Below are 19,152 nucleotides of genomic sequence, written 5' to 3'. Positions count from 1 at the left end.
GTAATCAAGGCCGCAAATGTTTGAACGGAGCGTTGGGCGAATCAGACGATGTCGAGAGCGCGTTCTTGCCTTGGAAGCCCGCGAGACGCCCGTGCCCCGCCAAGCCAAAGCGACTCTTTCCATTCTCCAACAGCACAACAGATTTTGACAAACATCACCACAATAATAACAACAACCGCCCATGTCTCAGCTGGACGATTGCCCGGCAAACGGGCTGCGGCTATGGCTCATAAATCTCATACAGCAACCTGTCCGGGTGGACTTCCTTCCTGCGGTCGACCGTATGGTAGCTGTCTTCTGCCAACCCCCGACAAACCTCGCATCCGAAAAGTAAGTCGTCTAACCTCTTGTGATTGTCCGTGCGCTAATTTGAAGCAGGATGGACTTCTCTCAAGTACAGATGAAGGACTTGCACGAAGCTGCAGCATGCATAGTCATAGAATATGAGAGATCAGCACTGGTGCACTCGCCGGCACTCCTGAAGGCAAATCCAACGCCAGCCCCTTCAAATTCATTCTCAGCGCCGAAGAGCGCTTCGCCAGCACTCCTGAAGCCAAACCCAACGCCAGCCCCTTCAAAGTCATTCCCAGCGCCATAGAGCGCTTCACCAGCAACTGCTGCCCTCGACGCTGCGATCGACGATTCCAACACGAAGGCAAAGGGTTCAAAACCGGCGACATTGAGGAAGGTGTGTTCCTTGAACTTATCCGGCAAGGGACCATGGAGCGCGTCGACTTCTGCTCCCTGTCATGGACGAGCCTGCGAGGCGGAACTCCACATCTGCAAGACATACAGGAACGGTATCAAGGACAGCGGGGATAGCAACGCCTGTGAGTACGGTGGAGATGATGTGGAACATTGGGACAGCGGAGCGCAGGTCACCTGGGTACATGTGCGGCCCACGTGCGTCTTCGAGATGCGAACTGCGAAGCATCATTGTGATAGGCCTTGTGGATGGGTCCATCCCCACGACAGCAGTGCGGATTCGTGGAAAGTGAGAATGGCCAAGGCCGAGGAGTGGCTTTTTGTGAAGTCGATATGGACTAGGGACGGGAGATGAGGACTGTTGGCGAGACAATGAGAGAGTGCTGAAATGCAGGGAGAGCAGAATGAATGTGCGAGCGTAGTCTCGAAGAAAATAAGTCTCGAAGAAAATAAGTCTCGAAGAAAATACAGGAACGGAGATTCTATGGCAAGCATAACTCATCACAGATCGCCCCGGACACCCAATCAATGCCACTGGCATGGATTCTGTTGCTTATTGCTTTCAAACCACATCCCTTTCTGTGCCGCTCGTTGCTCGAGGACGTACGATCCGAATCATTGATAGACTTCATAAAGGTAAGGAATTCTCCAACCCCCCTCTTACGCCTATGCTACCCATTCGCCTGCCGACAGGCTGGTGTTGCGCCTGTTCCTGGGGAAGAAACATGCAACTCGTTCCAGTCACCATCTTCACAGTTTGGGCTGGAGGCTCGAGCAGGTCGAGATCTGGAGATTTCGCCGCGATAGTATCGGAGAGCAGTTGGAATAAGCAAAGCTGCTGCGAATGCTCCCATTCAGGTGCGCCATGGTTTCAAGACCTTACATGCCTCGATTTGTACCTATACTCTCCGATCACCCCATGTCGACTGAGCTGCTTTTCGATTGCTCAGCATGTTAGATGTGGATGTCTTTTCGGGGAAGACGTGTGCTAGCTGCTTCGCCGACCTGGTCTCTTCTCCATGGTCTGCATCGATTCGAGGCTTGACGGGGCCGACATGAAGGCGTCAAGACTCCGGAAATCCTGATCAAGGTCGTCAAAGGGTGACACTTCTCTCAAGCTATCCATTCAAGCTGGAGCCTTGTTTGCGATTTCGCAGTTGTCATCTCAGCGACATCTGCTATAAGCACGCCACTCAGTGTTGGCGAGAAGGAACAGTGCAAACACTCTGCACAGGGATTCGGTAGAGAACGTGTAGCAGAATCCATTGCTCCGGCTGTGGTCTGTCCTGGATATGAGGCGTACGTGTTCGTGTTTGGCTTGTCGGCGACAAGCTTTTGTGTGACCACAAAGATGTTTGCAAAGATAAGGCAGTCGACATCTGCGACGCTGAGCCGGTTCTCGAACAGGTTTATTACTAGTATGGGCGAATCATCTTTGTGTGCTTCCGATAAAACCATGGTCGAAGTGCAAGGCGCTTTGGCACAGGGTGGTCCCTTTAAAGGGGCGTTGGAGGCGGACAGGTTGATAGGCCAGGGAGACGGGGTATGAACAAGATGGAGTGGGAAGTGCTCGTCTCGATGTTTGCCACGCAGATCAGAGCACAATACTCTGTTTAGTTTTTATGCGGAGGTCCAAGACGAGAGGCCTGGGCAAGTAAGTATTGCTGAAGGTCTTGCTTGTGGAGAAGTTGGTCTCTCTCCGTTTATGTTTAGCCGACCATGCTGCTTTCTGGCCGTTTGACTGACTGGTACGGCCCAGGCTTCTGGGGAAAGGACTTTCGAGTCGATTGAGCAAGTCCGGCCAATCCTTCGAGAGATGGGCCAGGATAGCCGCCGCGAGGCAGTTCTGAGAGCCTAGTGGAGGTAAGATCGTGAACCAGGCGGTCCAAAGTCGCAGGTTCCGCTGTGCGATGCATTCAAGTCGAATGGCAGCCGTGTCCGTCATCTCCGCTACTTTCACCAAGATCATGGAACTGATCACTAGTCAGATTTAATGTGAAGTAGATCAACTGCTCAATTCTCATTCGTCCCGAATACTCTGCAGGAGCCACCCACAAGAGCATCGAAACACCACAAAGCTATCTTCGCAGCGACAGACTATATAAGAGGAAGAATGACACTATGAGTAAGCTGAACGCTTGTATTCTACATAAATGTATGGTAAGACCGAGGATCTACGATCTGTAATTTGAGATTCGACGTCTGCGAAATTCGGCGAACTTGCTCTTCCTCACTCGAAACGCCGCAGCAGTGCTGTCCTTTTGATGCCCATAGTGACAGTTTCCCTTGCAGTTAATCCCTTGGCTGGTCTTGTCTGGCATCTCAAATGCACAGCTTGGGAGTATATGGATCACTTGAGCTTTACAGGTATTATCCCAGTGCAAGACACCTTCACCCCCATGCTTGCAGGCGGTATGGTCCCCATCCTTCTTCACCCCGGACCAATAAGTCTTGCAAATGTGGTACTTCGAGTCGCAAGCCTCATCGACACATGGAGCAGTGCACCGGGGGTTCCATGGACCGTTGCCTGTTAAATTGAATGCGCACACTAGACGGAGAACCTCGGCAGTGGTCTCCACAGCTGGCTCTTTGGCTGATGATGAGCCTGGTACCTGAATCTGTGTGTTTGGTGGGCATCTGCTCGTTGGCCGGTTTGTTGAGACTTTGCTCATAATGAAGGTGGGTATCATGTCGTTCGTCGATGGAGTTGGTGCTTTGCCTTTCGGCTGACGAGTAGGTCCTCCGGTCGTAGACATAATTGACTCTTTGGTCGTCGAGTGGACAGGTGCATTGGTATTCGATTCGTTAGACACTTTGGCCGTCGAGTGAGCAGCTGCTTTGGTCGTCGGTTCGCTGGGTGCTTTGGTCGTCGAGTGGGCAGCTACTTTGGTCGTCGGTTCGTTGGGTGCTCTAGTCGTTGGTAGAGCTGACGGTCTAGTTGCCGATTGAGAGGGTGCTTTTGTAGTGGATGCAGCGGACTCTTTGGTACGAGGAGGCTGCGCTGTCGATGCTCGAGACTTGGCTTCGAGGTAAGACCGCCACAACTCGAGGCCCGCAGCGGACGAACTGGATTTCGAAAGGGCGACATGGCTAGCGAACTGACTGTCCCACGCATAGTTCCCCGCAAGGATCTTCACTTTCTGGTCGGATGTACGCTGCAGGATTGTCTTCAGGGCCTTGAGCCCGTCTGGTGTCGGTCTCTGGAGGTTCGGCAGGGAATCTTGAGTCTTTTTCATCTCCAGAACTTTGCTGATTAGTGCAGTGGACGAGAAGGTGATGTCGTCTCTGGCAGCGGTCGTAATGTCGTCTTGGAACTGTTCTGCAGCGAACATGCCACCACCAAGGTAGCACGTAAGATCTCCGTCTGGACCTTCCTTTCTGATTCGATCTCGAGTTGTCTTGGAGAAGAACATTGCTATATGCTTGGTGTAGAACTGAGAGTCTTCTTCGATGACCTCTTCGTCCGAGAGATTGTTGCAATGGCCACAAGGTAGCGAGTTCTCCTGCTTGACGTTGAAATGTCCTGCACAATCTTTAGAAGAAAGGTTTCTGGTTGGACTTTGCCATCGCAGCATGCTGTATTGCAAGTGCGTCTTTGCGCGAGTGTCTCCGCATAACACTGCTGCGATCAAGTCCTTTGGGAATGCGGGCTGTCGACCCAGCCTCATGGCGAACAAGTCCTTGGTTCGGAACAGTCCTATGTACTGTTTGTTCAGCCTCAAGAAGATGTGGTGGAGCATCATAGGTTGATGGCACGCTAGAGGACGACCTTCGACGGTGATAAGCCACTGCAGTAGAGCATTGAACACAGTGCCGTCGGTCCATCCTACAGCACCTGGAGAACTGTATTCATGTAGGGCCGCATTGTCGCGGGACGGCTCAGCAAAATCGATATCGATCTCGAAGGGGAGGTCATCGAACTCGTTGGCCTTTGCCCCAAGAGCCCATTGAAGATCGAACCGCGCACAGTTGAAGATGGAGACATGACGAAGCCAAGGGAACAAGTCTCGAAGCCGACCAAGAAGCTCATGATCTACATATATGCACCCGACAAACTCGAGTCGCTCGACTTTGGCGGATGCCTCTGTTGCTGCCGCATAGAGAGCATCTCGAAACTCACGAAAGGTCCAGAAGTTGTAACCGAAAATCTGAACAGTCCTCGCCGTCGAATTCTCGAATGCGTCGACGTATGTACCTGGCGTACGGATGGCAGTAGTAGGATGGTAAGAGACCAACTGCCGACCGATGGCAATGGTCCGGCGATGATGATCGTCTTTTCCTTGGTTTCGTGGAGTCGTAATGATCACCATCAAGTCGCTGATGAGCTCGAACATTGTGGAATTGGTGGCCATCAGTGCGTTGCGATCCATGCGATTGAACGACATGAGGATCTTCTCCCATAGATGCGTCTCGACCCCCAAACGACCAAACGAGCCGATCAATGCGCATCCAATCACCTCTTCCTGAGATGGAGTAGGTAAGGTCCTGGGGGGTTCTCGGCGTCTGCTGTGAGGAGCCACTGGGCCTGGAGTAGGAGAGACAGCTTCGTCCTTAGGGTCCTTGTTTGCATCCGACGACGAGCCTTTTCGTCGCTCGGCCGGTTGTGTTGGCACTTTGCCGGATGTAAGATCATCTGCTCGAGGCTGAGGTACTGACGGTCGGTCAACAATGCCGTTTGATTGTGGTGTTTTAGCCAAAAGAGACTGAGGCGGTCGTGCTTGAGACGCCCTGATTTTGCTTTCCGCGCTGCTGTGCAATTTCTCTCTGGACGGAGCCACCAGTGGCACTGCGACTTGGGCCGTTGAGCTTTTGTGAATAGTGACACCAGTGTTCTTGTGCGAGGCGAGAAATAAGGACGGACTCCCACCATGAGGTGCCATTTTGGGCAGAAACGAAGAACAAGGGATGGTCTCAACATTGTTCATGGGCTGCTTCTCAGCCTTCGCACCAACGCCTCTTGACGATTCTTCTGGCTCGGACGACTGGACGGCCGACTGGTCTTGTGTCCGAGAGGTTGGAGGAGATTGCTCGCTGGAAGCTTTCGTGCACTGCACGTCGGGACGTTGCCCGTTCGAGAGATGCTGCGGTTGGCTTGACGGCAGCTCCTTGGCTGGAGATATGAACAAGGGGGCTGGCTGGAGTACCGGTAATGCTGTGTCGTATCTCTGCAAGATGGACGCAGCTGTGATGTGCATCATCTGCAGCTCTCCACGGACATGAGCTTGCCAGCTATATTGATATCAGCCAACGGAAGAGAATACATCACATTGTTCTCACTTGGCTGGATCCCAATAGAGCGGCGGCTGGGTTGGTAGCTGCCAGAATGTTTGCATCAAGTGCTGTGCGGCGGCATGATAGCCTTCGCGGAGGGGAGGTCGCGAGAGACGTTCGAGCCAGTAGCGCAGGCCTTCCGGTACGTCCACATTAGGGTTGGCCATGTTTGTTAACCACAGCTGTCGGAGGGAGTTTGCAGCGATGTTCGCAACATGGAACGTACAGCAACGGCAAGGCAGGGGCACGAACAAACAAACCCACGTACATGCAACCTGATCGAATGGACCTGGTCACTGACTACTGTGTCCGAAGTTCCTTCTTCTCGTATAGTCAGTCTGAGCCAATCATCATGTGCTAGGCTGCTAGCCTGACAGGGGCGTCACAGCTTGCAGCCTTGCTGAAGAAGGTACTGGGCAGCTGCTCTTACCCGTAGACACACGAAGCATTCCAATCTCAACAACACCACTGGCACCAAGGTCTCTCGCTTGCAATTGTCGAGAAACATGTCGAGTGTCACTGCAGGACCGAAGCGGCCACGTGTGAACTCTCTTGACCCGGATCTCTCTGCCATCGACCAGCCTACCGTGCCGAAAATCGAGGCTGTCATCGGCCATTGCTTCAAGCCAGACAGCGAGGTTGTCCAAACCTTCTCATCTCTGTACGATGCACACTTTGTACGGTATGAGGTCAAGTGGATTGGATGCAGATTTACCACTTGCGAAACTTGGTGGGTGGCTAATAACCTCGCAACGTGAGTCAACCCTGGAGCTGACGGTCTGACAGGCACACGCTCTTTGAATGGGAGGGGCTTGATGCAATCGACGCATATTGGCTACGTATGAGCCAGGACCCACGACACGATGCCGAGGAGACTTGGACGAAGTCCACATCGAAGATGCGAGCACTCGAGCACACTCCTACCGACGATGCCTACTTCAAAAGCTTGCCCGAAGGGGTACAGCAAGGTTTTCCCATGGCCTGGTGCAACCGACCAGCCCCTCACGTTTCCCAGACGCTTGCTTTGCTCCGTTCGTCAGTAGCTACGGCAGGTGTCAACAATGGCAAAGACCAGTAAGCTAGCATACTCGTTGTGGATTTGGCACTGGCCCATGCTTACTTATCCGTCAGTCGAGTCTGTCCCTCAGCGAACCAGGGACCGAAGAACCAGGGACCGAACGACCCCGCCAACCAGGGACCGAACGACCCCACCAACCGAGGATCAAGCAATCGCCTTTCAAACGATGTCGACGGCGACGGGTCCGGAGATACAGAGCTCGAGTCCTCTGAAGCCGAGAGCAGTGGAAAGGAAATCGACTGGAACGATGCCGATGCGAAGAGACGGAAGCTGAACAGACAGTGTTCCAGGAAGAAGCGTAAATGGCTGTCCCATCGACCAGATCTCCTGTACGCACACCGCCAGCAGCGAAACAAGACATGGAACAAGTGGGTAGCCAAAAATCCAGACAGATATGGCGAGATTTACAAGAGGAAGCGACAGACAGAGGTATCCCGACTGGCAGCAGCAAGACGTGCACTGCAGAATGATGCAGATGTGTCAGAACCACAGGACGGGTCGTCAGATGCAGAGTGATAGACTTGAGAGGGATAGGATTGAACGCTGCAGAGACCAATGGAGACAAAGACCAATGAAGGGAGAGGCTAGAGATGGCAAAGACCGAAGACCAATCTTCGACGAGGACAGTTTAAGTTATTATCGCTGGATCGTTGGACGAGCGCAGATAGATGATTTAAATCGAAGTCTGCATCACTGCTCGACTACGAACCTTCCGACCTTCGAGTGCACGCACTTCCAACATTCTTCAGTATGATGTCTCATCGATACATGATGCAGTGACTCTGTTGTCGCTTGGAAGATACATGTGGTTATGTCAGAGCCTCCCTGGCTGCCTGGACTCTGTCTCCCCTGGTTCATCTGGTCTTTGCCTGCGCGCTCGTCATCACCATCATAGTCAATCCACCTCATCCCCACTCTCACCCTCGACCAGGTCGTCATCCTCGTCTTGTTCAAGATCTGCTTGATTGTCTGTCACTGTCTGATTGCGCTTCTTGAGCCATCTCGCATTGTTCACACGCTGCCGTGCTTTTCGCTCCTCCCAACGGACTGGATCATTCTTACACTTCTTGTAAGAAGCTTTGTTTCTAGCCCGATCCTTTGCAACCTTGACAGGGTCCTTGGGTTCGCCGTGATGGATCTCACGGCGCTTCTTCGAGTTTACACGGTTTCGCAATTTGTGCTTTTCGTGGCGACTTGGGTCCTGCATGATTTTTTGGTAGGATTTCTTGCCGTAGGCACGCTTCTTCGCAACTTTGGCTGGATCCTTCTTGTTGCGGCGAGAACGTTCTAAGTTCTTGCGGAGCTTCTCTTGGTATCCTGCTGGATCGTCTTCTTTCAGGCGCTGGTGTCTCGACCTGATGGGTTGCTCGCGCTCCAAAGTGGCTTCTTGGTCGTTGCCGTCTTTGGTTGGACTATCAATGGTCGTGTCATCGGGTTCGGCCTTCACTCTGCCCGTCACTGTCACATTGACGTCCGTAGCATCATCCAGATTTGCGTCCATCTCTCCATCTGTGCTGACATCCGTCTCGTCATCCATGCTGACGTCCGTCTCTTCGTCAGACGGCACCAAGTACTCGTCACCCATGTCGACGTCAGACAACGATGATGACCCATATTGCTCAATACTCTCGGCCAATGGAACATCGATCGTTTGCTTGCCTTGAGCTAACACATAAGTGCCGAACGTGCTGCGTTCTTGTTCTTGATGACAGCTGTATGGTTGCGTCTGCCGCTGGGTACGCTGTCGGGTTGGGTAACGTGCTGCTGATATAGACTGCTGCTTGGGTGGCTCTTTGGTCTGCTGTTTGGTCGAATCGTTGGCGATGCGTTCTTCTCTGACCAAGGCCGGCTCCTGAACGCGGGTCCTCTCCTGGGTCATGTCCTGCCCTTTGGCCTGTCCTTGGGTCACGACTTGCTCTTCCATCTGCTCTTGCTCCGGCGTTTGCTCCTCGGCTGTACGGTGCTCTTGGAAGATATGGTGGTGCGGTGGAGTCTCATGTCCGTCGTAGTCGTGCGCTGGGCTCATGGCGGCCGAGTCTGTTGCCCTTGACGTCGCAGCAGCGGGGTGTAACTGGGTGGCATGCTGGGATAGTGATGTTAGAAATGTTATCGTCTCGTTGGACGCCTGGCTACTCACAGCGGAATGACGAGCACCACGCAGGGCCACTCTCAGCTCTGTAACTTCCTGGGTGTCGTGTCCACGATTAGGAACACCTCGCTTTCGTGTGAAGACCAAGTCCTCATCGTCTCGCATGGCCGTCCACAGGGATCGAAACATTGTCGTTGATGGCAGAGCTTGGAGCTCTCAGGTTGATTTGATGTCGAGAAGACCAGCGGACACGACAAGTAGAAGGTACAGAGAAGTCGGACTTACCCCATAAGCACTTGAATGGAAGGCGGTACTCGACACAGAACCACGCACAAGCAGGCACATGAGATCAAAAGTCGAGAGCTGCGACCAACCAGCTCAAGGCCAAGCAAGAATTCATTCATACACGTACATATTGTCTGGTCACAAGTGCATCCTCTCGCTGAATCACAGCCCCTTCCAAGAAATTATCTCTCCACCAGACCGATTGCATTTCCACGCCCCACAGCTTCTTGGGCTCTTTGGCCAGTATGATCATGCATCATCAGGAAGTATATAATGCTTGCCCAGAGTAGCATCCCAACCCAAACGCTTCGTGAAGTTCTTGGATGACAGACCCAAAAGATTGCGCCTCTTGTCACGTTCCTTTCGATTCGCATTGGCCTTTGTGCGTGCCTCGCTGCTACCCTTCAACTCCGACTGCTTCTCCAGTCGTATGTTCATGTCCTTCGTCTCCTCGGTGGATAGACCGATCGTCGTGAAGTCCGCCCTTCGACAAAGCTCCCCGTTCCAGAAATACATCCGAGAATGAGATGCCTGTGGTGCTGGGCGCTTGTGCTCTTTGGCCTTCGTCTTGTCGTCGTAGTAGCTCCTGACCTCGGGGTCCGTTGACGCCTGTGTATGGAAGACTGCAGAAGGAGCACCGAGTGGGCCAATTGGTGGCTGGACGTTCAACCCAATCTCCGGACGTAGTGGTACCTCGTTGGGCAGCCACATTCGTAGCATTTTTGCCGGCAGTAGCTGAAACAAGCACTGTAGGTAATGCTCGATCAATTTCGCCAGGCCGTCGATCACGTTGACAGGGTAGCTTGAGCAAAGGGCTGTGATAATGCGGTCGTCGATGCCCATGGATACAAATGTAGTCTTTCTGTTTTGTCGTGTGGCGATGTAATAGAATAGGCACTGGTGGTTGACCGGGCGGCTGAGCTCCTGACAATGTTGCAGCATACGTTTGCCACCGACCAGGGCCTCTCCACAGTACATCTTGAGCCAGTTCGGCAGAGAGTCGCAGGTGACCAGTCCAAAGTACTACCTCAAGCGCATGGACCTGATGTCTCCACCAATCTGTTTGAGCACCGAGAAGTCGTCCCAGATACCTTGCTCCTTGACTCTCCGTAAAGCTGGGTCTTCGAATAGCGCCTTCGTCCAGTCCCACACCTGTCCGGTCCCAAACATCTTCAAAAGCTGGAGAGCATATGAAGCGTATGTGTTTGTATTTTGCTTGTCGGCGACAACCTTTGGAATGACCCGTACGATGTTTGCAAAGATAGGACAGTCGACACATTCGACGCTAAGTCGGTTCTCGGACAGGCTCATTAGTAATATAGGCGGTTGGTCTTCACATGCCTTCGATAGGGCGGCAGGGGAGGTGCGAAGCGCTTTGGCGCGGCGGAGTTTATCCCTAGGGTCGTTGGAGCCGGACAGGTTAGTAGGCCAGGGAGACGGGGTATGAGCAAGATGAAGTGGCAAATGCTCATCCGGATCTTCGCCATGCAGGTCTGGGCCTTCGCTGGTGGCTTGCTGCTCTGGCCATGGGATCATTGGTCCTTTGCTGGAAGAGGCAATAGGTCGGTCCCAAATTGCCGGGCTTTGCCCGTGGGTGAAGGACGTCTTGCTACCGTACGCACCATCCTCGGAGCTCTCCTTGCCCTCTACTCCTGAGTCTTGTTGATTGTTCAGATAGTCCAGAACATCTCGCTCGATCCACTCTTCAACAGGATTGCTTCGAGCCAGCCAAAGCTCCTCCTCATCGTTCCCTAGAATTGTCGGGTCATCAGTGTCATCGTCATCCTCTCCACGACGGTCCTCGGGTCGTGCGTAATGGAAGGTGTTGAGCTCGGAGAGATCGGAAACTTCTGAGCTCAGGTCCGTCGCTTCGTCTTCCATATCCTCGTCGGATTCAAAGCTGGAGTGGGGCTCTGAGTGTAAGTTCGACTGTTCTGTCTCTTGTTCGTCCGAGCTGCCGTCGCTGTCGATTGGTATCTCTTCAGTCTTGTCGCCTATGGCGACGACCCGAGTACCGAAGAGCGCGCGCTCTTTCTTCGCATAGGAGCTGAATGGCTTCAGCTGTGTCTCCCTACGAGAACGGAGTCTGTAGCTGCTAGGTAATGGAGTAGCAATCTGTTGGCCGACCCTACTGTCGGTTGAGATATCTGAGAGAGACGATGATCCCGGAGAGCTGAGCATGTTCTCGGGCTGATAGTCTTGTGGTCTCGTGGGTCGATCGTGTACAGGGCTTTTCCAGGAGGCTTGGTCGTGCACTGGCCCGCTCCATACGTTCTGGGCATGTAAGTTCTCATGCTGATCTGTTCCTGGGCTGGTCGACTGGATAGGGGGAGGGCTGTTCCAAGATATGATGTCGTTTTCTGGATGATCGAAGCCATTCCGATCTTCTAGAAGGATGGGCGAGTCGCCTTGGTGTGAATCAGACGAAAGTTCTATGGGTGCCGAGGGACCATCATCAGAGACAAGATTCACGACCTCCCGTACCGGAGGATCCGAGGAGACTTCGATGACTGGAGCTTGCGTGTCTCGCGAACGGTCCACCGAGCGTGGAATGTATGGACGTTGGCGCGCAGGAGCTGTGATCTGCTCTAGATCTGCCCTTATGGCTGGAGAGAGTCTTCGACCGGAGCGACCGCGGTTCCGGCGAAACGCCAACGCATCTTCGCCGTCGCCCTCAGAGTCGCCATTCATAACGGGTAGGAGCAGACGAACACAGATGCGAGGTTCTTGGGTGTGAGGTACAAATGATGAGGCTGAACGAGCGTGGCGAACAGCAAGATGAAGTTTTCTCCGAGACGATGAGATCGTGGTGTCGAGGTGGGACGGAAATCAAGCTGAAGAGGCTGCTGGAAGGAAACACACATGCAAGTGGCAACCTCCTCTTGAAACTTTGTAGGCAGGACCAGTGCACGATTAGTCGAGCTCTCCGTCCAAAGGCTTGAATCACAGCGTAATGGACAGACGTCTCATTTCCTCTATATTCAATGAACACGGCACTAATATACAACACAAGACCGCATGCGAAGAAAGTTGCACCGTGAACACTACGTAAAGACTCAATACATTTGCTTTCTCCTATTCTTGCGATCTAGACAAACATTGTTTTGACATACAAGCCGTTTGACCTCGACAACACGATCGACGAGCGCAGGACCGGACGATCCTAAAGATCGAGGACACTACTTCTTCCCGCTCCGGAGCCCCTGCAACTCCTCATCTTCTTTGGCCTTGCGAATGGCCCTGTCTCTACGCTCCTGGTCCTTCTGCATTTCAGGATTCTTTGCCCGCCAGGCCCTTTTTGACTCGTTCCTCTCCGCCATGTGCCTCGCATACTCATCTGCATCTTCAGCTTTCTTCTTGGCCCTGCTGTAGCGGGCGAAATCGGCCTTATACTTTCGCTTCGCATCGACAGCAGTCATACCAGCCTTCATGTTCTCTGTCACAGTGCGGGGCTTCTTGAGAGTTGGCTCGCTCGAGAGAGTATCGTCCTTTGCTACTGCTTGCCTCTTTTTCGATGCCTTCTTCTCTTCATCTTGACTTGCCTCTGGCTTGGTCATGCCATGTGGTTGGTGGACGAGACGGTTCGGTCGCTCGGTCTTTGCCTCAGAGGCCATCCGAATACGATCGTTCATGGAGTTCGCTGAGCAGGGTCGCGTCGCAGAGACGATCAGTTCGTCCTTTGCTGCGGCTGTTGCTGGGTCGTGCTTCTCCGTGATCGTTCGGCTGTGCCTCTCTTCAGTCGCTGATCCGTTGGGCCTGGTCTTGCTCGTTGGGGTGATCTTTGTCGTGATACTCGAAGAGGCAAGATTCGCTCTGGCTGTCGCTGGCTTGTGTCTCTGTTCGTTCGTGGGTTGGTTGAGCTTTGTCGTACTTGCTACTGGAATGTCTTTTGTCCTCGAGTCAGCATTCGATCTGCTGCTTGCTGGGGCACTCTCAGCCTTGTTAGCTGATTTACTGCGTTTGGTCTTGATGCTAGTGGTGCCGTTCGCTCGGGTGGCCGTCCAAAGATCATTCGTTGCAGTTGCTGTCGACGGTTCTACCGCAAAGTTGTTGTATTCTGTCCATATTATGCTTCCTCTGCCTGAGTACGCCAGTCGGTCTCTGATGTCTTCCAAGAAGAATAGCATTGTCTCGTCCCCACGATGGACTGGAAAGGTATGGTCTGGATAGAGGCGCCAGAACTTGAGGGTGAGCTTCATCTTCAAGGCATGAGAGACGCGGGCCTGCAGAATCTCATCTACCACTTTGCCATCTCTGTCTGGGTCCAAGGACTCCGGTGCTGCTCTCATGATGCGGGTCCATTCGCGTGCAAGGTCTGGGAAGTCCAAGGTCTGGTCGAAACTTGGATCGTGGCTGGGCTGCTTGGTTCGCCGGCTGCTTTCCAATCGAAGGAGCTCATCAGCGACTATCAAGAATCTCTCGCGAAGGTCGTGGTGCGGCTGTTGCTGGAAGAAATAGTAGAGCTCATCGAGTCGTTCGTCTTGTTTGCTTTGCGGCATCGCCCACCAAGCGGCAACGTTCAAGCCATGGACAAACCATTCCAATCGTCCAACGAGCCCAGGGACCACGGCAGGCATTGGCACATGCACAATGTCAGTAGCAGGTTCTTCGGGAAGAGTGTGAGACACAGTGGTCCTGTCGATGGGAGGAGCATCTGCCATGGGTTCGTTCTGCTCGGCCATGTCCGCGGATGATGATGGTCTCGTGGTCCTTGTTTATGTTGTTTGAGGATGTCTCAGGGATGTATGGCAGGCGGTCGATGCGTGCTTGCATAACCGAAGGTCAGCTTCCTGATCGTCGAATGGAAAGTGCGTCGCACGCTCGGTCCGCCGATGGGTGGAAGTTCGGGGCCAGGACCTCATCCTCCGAGTCGCCTTTGTTTGTGGGCCCATGAGGCGGCAAGGTTACTAGGTCGTGAGGTCGTCACTACAGAATACTACTAACTCGATGAAGCAATCTGAGAAGGATCATGTGTGATGTGTGTGTCATTGTGTCTATCTACGTAGCTGGATGATATGGTAGCTGCCGAGCCGAGGGCCCAGCGACTTTGTCATAACATCTTCACCCTCGCTCCGAAGAAAGAGGGCAGCGTCCGCGCTGCACACAATGACCTCCAATGACCTCTCAGGTCATCTGCTCCATTACTTCAACAGCCTGTCAGGTCGTCCGGTCCTTGGTTCCTCCGCTCGTTAGTAGGATCACTCGGACTCTTCGGACTCGAGCAGCTTGTGCTTCTCTGCGTATCTCTGAATCAACTTCATGGCAGTGGAGAAGTCCTCGGTGTTGGATGGCTTGTTAGCTGCGACATCAGCTAGGGCGCCGAGGTTGGTAGGCTTGCTAGAGAAATCGGCCCACTTGGGTGAAGCCTTGATCGCAGCTATGTAGCCTTCAACCGCCATACGGGCGTAATCAGGCTCGGTGTCGAGGTTGTTGGTCGTATTGATGCTCTGATCTTCGCTCGTGTCGGTCTCTTCGTCGGCTTCGTGCTCGATGAGGTGGCGATCGTACATCAAGGTGGCGAGCTCGCGGAGCCAGACGTTCGCGTGCCTCTTCCAAGAGCGTGCTTGGTCGTGGCCAGCAGTGCTGTCGAGGTGCAGAGAGACTGCGGACAGAGCGAGCTGGATTTCCAGCGGGTATTCGTACAGATCGTTCTTCTGGGGCATAGAGTCGTACTCGGTGTAACGTGCGATAGCCAGGCCGGTGATGGCGACGACCTTGTCGATGATTCGATTGGCTAGCAGGACTGCTACCTTCGCTTTGCGGGTTTGGTAGTCCAATTCGCGGCCGACTGGTTCGACGCCTACCACAGGTATGTGGCGAGGCAGGTCGATCAGGGCGTCGTTTCGCTTGCCTCTGTCGACAAGATCGGCGAAAGAGGGCAGTTCGAGAAGCCGGGCGGCCTCATAGTCGCGTAGCCCGTCAGCTGGGCGTCTCGAGCGATCAAACACTTGCAGGAGGTCGTTGGTCAGGCGTAAGTCATCAACGGAGTCCTTGTAGCCAGAGGTGTTGGTCCACAAGGTGTCGATGAGCTCGTCGAAAGCTGCCGCCCGTGTCGTAAGGCCTCGGAGCGCCATGTAGAATCTGGTCTTAGACACGGTGGTGCCGTCCAAATGACTGAGCAACTGACCAACGATGTGACTCGACGCGTTGGAGAACTGGTACGTTGGTGTAATGTAGTCGTTCGGCTTGACCAGTGCTCCGGTGGCGGTAGCGTGGTTCGTAGAGAGGCTCAATCGGCTACTAGCTTCTTCGATCTGTCTGTCGAGGGAAGCTCTGAGGCCAATTAGGTATGCGAGCGAGTCTTGGTCCGTCATCATGGCGTTAGTTGCCATGAGGTGAACGTATGCTGGGTCGGCAGCTGTGGTATCGACAACATTGACATTGTTCAGATGGCTGCGGATAGTAGCTTTGGCGTCGGCGCCGAAGGCTCGCTTGGGTGGTGGATTCCTGGTCGGGGCGGAGAGGAGTCGGGTAGCTTGGGTGCTAAAGTCCCTCAGGCTTTCGAGAAAGGAGCCTGCGAGACCGTAGAGGCCCTCAAACTCAGAGGCGAAGCAGCATGCTTGCGCGGCTGCCTTCAGATTTGCAGCGTGGCATAGGAGGGCTCGGGTCCTAGGTGCCTGCTCGGTGTAGGGGTCTGAGGACTTGAGCTGTTGGTTTGCTGCTGGGGTTTCGTTGTAGCCCCGGCTCGCCGAGCCATCCGGTTGGACGCAATGGTTGAAGAGAATCAGAATAGCCATGTAGCTCTCCATAGCGGTGCAATGAGGGAAGATGTCGTCCGCTTCAAGGCCCCTAGAGTCCGACCACTCGAAGACGTGCTCTTGGAACTCGTCCGCTGCGCGTGTATCTGGCACCTTCGACGTAGCGTCTGGTGGGCATTTGGTTGGGTAGAGGAACTGCTTGCGGCCGAGGGCAGCAAGGGCGTTGGCAAGCTGTGCACCTTCTTCCTCAGGCCAAGCGATCTGCTGTGGAGTAAGATCGGTTTGGGAACTCACACCGTTCAGCAGCTTGTGGATTCGAGAGCTCTTCCGTTCCTCATACTGAAGTCGTCGCCTCTTGTGCGAGTCGGGGGAGAAAAGGTCTGGGCTAGGCGATCGCTTCTCGGGTCGCTCGTCGCTGTCTTTCTTGACATCGCCGGCTGGTAAGCCATCGTTTGGATTAGTGAAGGCTGTAGCTGGGTTGCCAAGCTTGATTCCAAGTCCAGGGGGGCTGTTTCCTTGGCTGGCAGCATTCCAGGGGTTCACTCCAGGTGGGTACCCAAAGTCCTGTTGGAGCGGCGGCTGTCGCAGCGATTGATGCAGCCTCAGTGGCGGCGGAGGAGCCATCAAAGTACGAGCATGAGGGTCGCTTGGTGGTGAGGTGTGTTCGGTCTTCGGTCCGGCCGGAGGGCCGCTTGTTTGTGAGGTGCGTTCGGTCTTCGGTCCGGCAGGAGTTGGGCTGCCACGGTTGTCGTCATCCTCGTCTTCGCTTTGATAGAGCTTTCGTGGGAAAATGACTACCTGTGCGCGGTTCCGAGCCAGGTAGTCGACGCCTTTGTCGCCTACGCCCTCGACTTGCTGCTCCCAATGAATCCTCTCTTCCTGCCATTCCGTCGGTGAGCCGTCCTTGCCGTATGGCTCAGCTGGTTGCACGAAGTTCTGATAAGGGATAACTCGAGTCTTCTTGTCTTTTGAGATGGCCATTGTATGTATTTGCTCGACCTCGTCGTTAGCCTCGGCGGCTGGTTGCTGGGCTTCCCAGGCTAGGGCGGTGTTCGTGACGAACTCGAGAGGTGGCCAACTGACGCCGTTGATGAACCACTTCCTCTTTACGTTGGACGCCTCTCTCGGTACCGTAAAGCCGTAGGTAGCGGTGCTAGTCTTGTAGATGACGACGTTGCGACCGATGAACTCCTGGAACAGGCTCTCGTAAGGGAAGCCTTCGACAGTCTTGCCGGTGCGACTAACGTGCCTGCAATGGAGTTTCTGCTCTTTTCGGAGCAAGGGGTCGTGGGCTCGAGGGACTAGGATGACGCCGTTCTCGCAGATTGCGACGCCCTTTAGGCGCCATTTCGTAATGTCCTGGATGTCGTATCCAGTAGACGCGGCGAGTCGTATGTTGATAGCGTCGTTGGATTCGATCTTGTAATCCTGGTTGTACGTCTTGTGGTCTGTGCCATTCGGGAGGAGAGACCAATAGCGGGCTGAGACGTCGCCAAGCTCGCATGGAAAGCTGGATGGACGCGAGGGAGGTTCGGGCATCTCGTCGTTCAGCCAGTCGTACTGGGAGGTAGTCGGGTGCTGGGTCCGACGGCGCCATATGTCGATGTTGAGTGGCAGGGGTACAGACTTGATCTCCTTGGCTGGCAGGCCTTTCTTCGAGCTGGAGGAAGGAGTGGCTGGTCGGCTGGCCTCGCCCTTCTTGGGCGTGTTGTCTGCTGCATTGTTGCGGGCGCTACGTCGTGTCGGTTCTTCGATGGAGGCGGTTGCTTCGGTGGGGGTGTCCTTCTCCTTCTCCTTCTTGCTCTTGTTCTTGGCTCCTTTCTTGGTCTCCTTCGCCATGAGGATTATGTACTCCGCGTCCAGGGACGCTCGTCGCCAAAGTCGAGGAGTCTTGAGACCGTCTGTTGAAGATCTTCGGGGTCGAGGAGGCGCCGGGCTTGCTGGCTGGGTGCTTCTGCTATTGAGGTATGTCCTGGCTTCGTAGTCGGGGCACTGGTCTGGCTGGAGGGGAGGAGGCTCGGAGGGCACTTGGTTGCCTGAGAGCTGAGTGCCTTCCGATTGGCGGTCGACTAGTTGGCCTAGGTGGATGGGTAGGTTCAGACCTGGACGTCCGATGGAAAAGGTGTGGACGAGGTATGAGTCCCCGAGGCCCAGTCCGGAGGTCAGGTGCTCGAGCTCGCGCCTGTGATAGTGTCCAATACTGAAGTGGATATCGTGGTGTGGGCACACGAGCTGGACTTGTGCTTCAACCAAGAGCTTGATCTCGTTTTTCGGCTTGTTGGGGTTGTAGTATCGTACGACCAGCTCACGTAATATTCTGTACGTGCGGCGTTTGATTCTGACGGCGCAGTACCAGTCACACCTACGGCGCTCGGTTCGCCGGATGGCTAGTTGGTTGTTGATGAGGTCTTCGGCTTGGCGGGTGCAGCGGTCGACTCTCGAGGTTGATCGAGGGTCAAACTGACGATCGAGTGGCAGCTTGTACTTGCCGCCAAGTAGGCTGAAATGACAGTCGAAGATCTGATCAACAGCTATCGGCAGGTCGTGGTGAATTCGTGGGCCGGAAAAGTAGGCACGAGAAACACCAGGTGGGTACGAGAGGACTGGATAGCTAGCAAAGTCGTCGACCTTGCGGCCAGGTAGCTCGAAGGTTCGTCGCTGGAATCGAGCGAGGCTCTCAGCGAGGCGGATGAAGCGGACGGGCAGACGAGTGCCGCTCTGGAAGACTTGCTGGACTTCCGAGTCGGCGATCACCCAATCGTTCGATTCGACGTTGTCGTGTTGGCAATGGATCAGGTGCCGAGCTAGGCGATAGTCGGTGCGGAGGAGCACTTGTCCCTCGAACAGCCGGATGTAGAAGTCGCTGGTCGGCTGGATCACTCGGTTCTTGAGCTCTTCGTGCTTTGGCTCTTCAGTTTGACCGGTGGTCCAGTAGTATCGCCAAAACTCTGTCATGCCATGTGGCACTCGCTCTTGTGATATCGGCTGGGATTAAGCTTCTGATGTCGGAATGTGAGGGGTGCAGT

The 19,152-nt window shown here is 54.2% G+C and overlaps 6 protein-coding genes across 6 annotated transcripts; 1 reads left to right on the top strand and 5 right to left on the bottom strand.

Moving 5' to 3' along the window:
* Positions 1-41: 41 nt before the first annotated feature.
* M409DRAFT_51676 (uncharacterized protein) lies at positions 42-937 on the bottom strand (the record flags this gene model as incomplete). Its single annotated transcript, XM_033811870.1, has 4 exons — positions 42-220; positions 317-419; positions 496-744; positions 794-937. The coding sequence occupies 4 exons, from the start codon at positions 935-937 to the stop codon at positions 42-44; spliced, it is 675 nt and encodes a 224-aa protein (XP_033671562.1).
* Positions 938-2,879: 1,942 nt separating this feature from the next.
* On the bottom strand, positions 2,880-5,900 carry M409DRAFT_51675 (uncharacterized protein; the record flags this gene model as incomplete). The annotated part of the gene is made up of 1 exon (XM_033811869.1): positions 2,880-5,900. One exon carries the CDS (start codon positions 5,898-5,900, stop codon positions 2,880-2,882), a length of 3,021 nt encoding a protein of 1,006 aa, XP_033671561.1.
* A 156-nt stretch (positions 5,901-6,056) lies between these two features.
* M409DRAFT_51674 (uncharacterized protein) lies at positions 6,057-7,570 on the top strand (the record flags this gene model as incomplete). Its single annotated transcript, XM_033811868.1, has 4 exons — positions 6,057-6,118; positions 6,413-6,730; positions 6,763-7,050; positions 7,108-7,570. The coding sequence occupies 4 exons, from the start codon at positions 6,057-6,059 to the stop codon at positions 7,568-7,570; spliced, it is 1,131 nt and encodes a 376-aa protein (XP_033671560.1).
* Positions 7,571-7,949: 379 nt separating this feature from the next.
* Positions 7,950-9,308, bottom strand: M409DRAFT_19486 (uncharacterized protein; the record flags this gene model as incomplete). The annotated part of the gene is made up of 2 exons (XM_033804958.1): positions 7,950-9,137; positions 9,192-9,308. 2 exons carry the CDS (start codon positions 9,306-9,308, stop codon positions 7,950-7,952), a joined length of 1,305 nt encoding a protein of 434 aa, XP_033671559.1.
* Positions 9,309-9,677: 369 nt separating this feature from the next.
* On the bottom strand, positions 9,678-12,119 carry M409DRAFT_51672 (uncharacterized protein; the record flags this gene model as incomplete). Its single annotated transcript, XM_033811867.1, has 2 exons — positions 9,678-10,406; positions 10,581-12,119. 2 exons carry the CDS (start codon positions 12,117-12,119, stop codon positions 9,678-9,680), a joined length of 2,268 nt encoding a protein of 755 aa, XP_033671558.1.
* A 2,507-nt stretch (positions 12,120-14,626) lies between these two features.
* On the bottom strand, positions 14,627-19,081 carry M409DRAFT_51670 (uncharacterized protein; the record flags this gene model as incomplete). Its single annotated transcript, XM_033811866.1, has 1 exon — positions 14,627-19,081. One exon carries the CDS (start codon positions 19,079-19,081, stop codon positions 14,627-14,629), a length of 4,455 nt encoding a protein of 1,484 aa, XP_033671557.1.
* Between the last annotated feature and the right edge of the window lie 71 nt (positions 19,082-19,152).

The sequence above is a fragment of the Zasmidium cellare genome, assembly GCF_010093935.1.
Source record: "Zasmidium cellare ATCC 36951 unplaced genomic scaffold M409scaffold_7, whole genome shotgun sequence".
Taxonomy (NCBI): Eukaryota; Fungi; Ascomycota; class Dothideomycetes; order Mycosphaerellales; family Mycosphaerellaceae; genus Zasmidium; species Zasmidium cellare.
The sequence above is the reverse complement of the archived record's forward strand: the minus strand, read 5'-3'. Positions and strand labels throughout refer to the sequence as shown.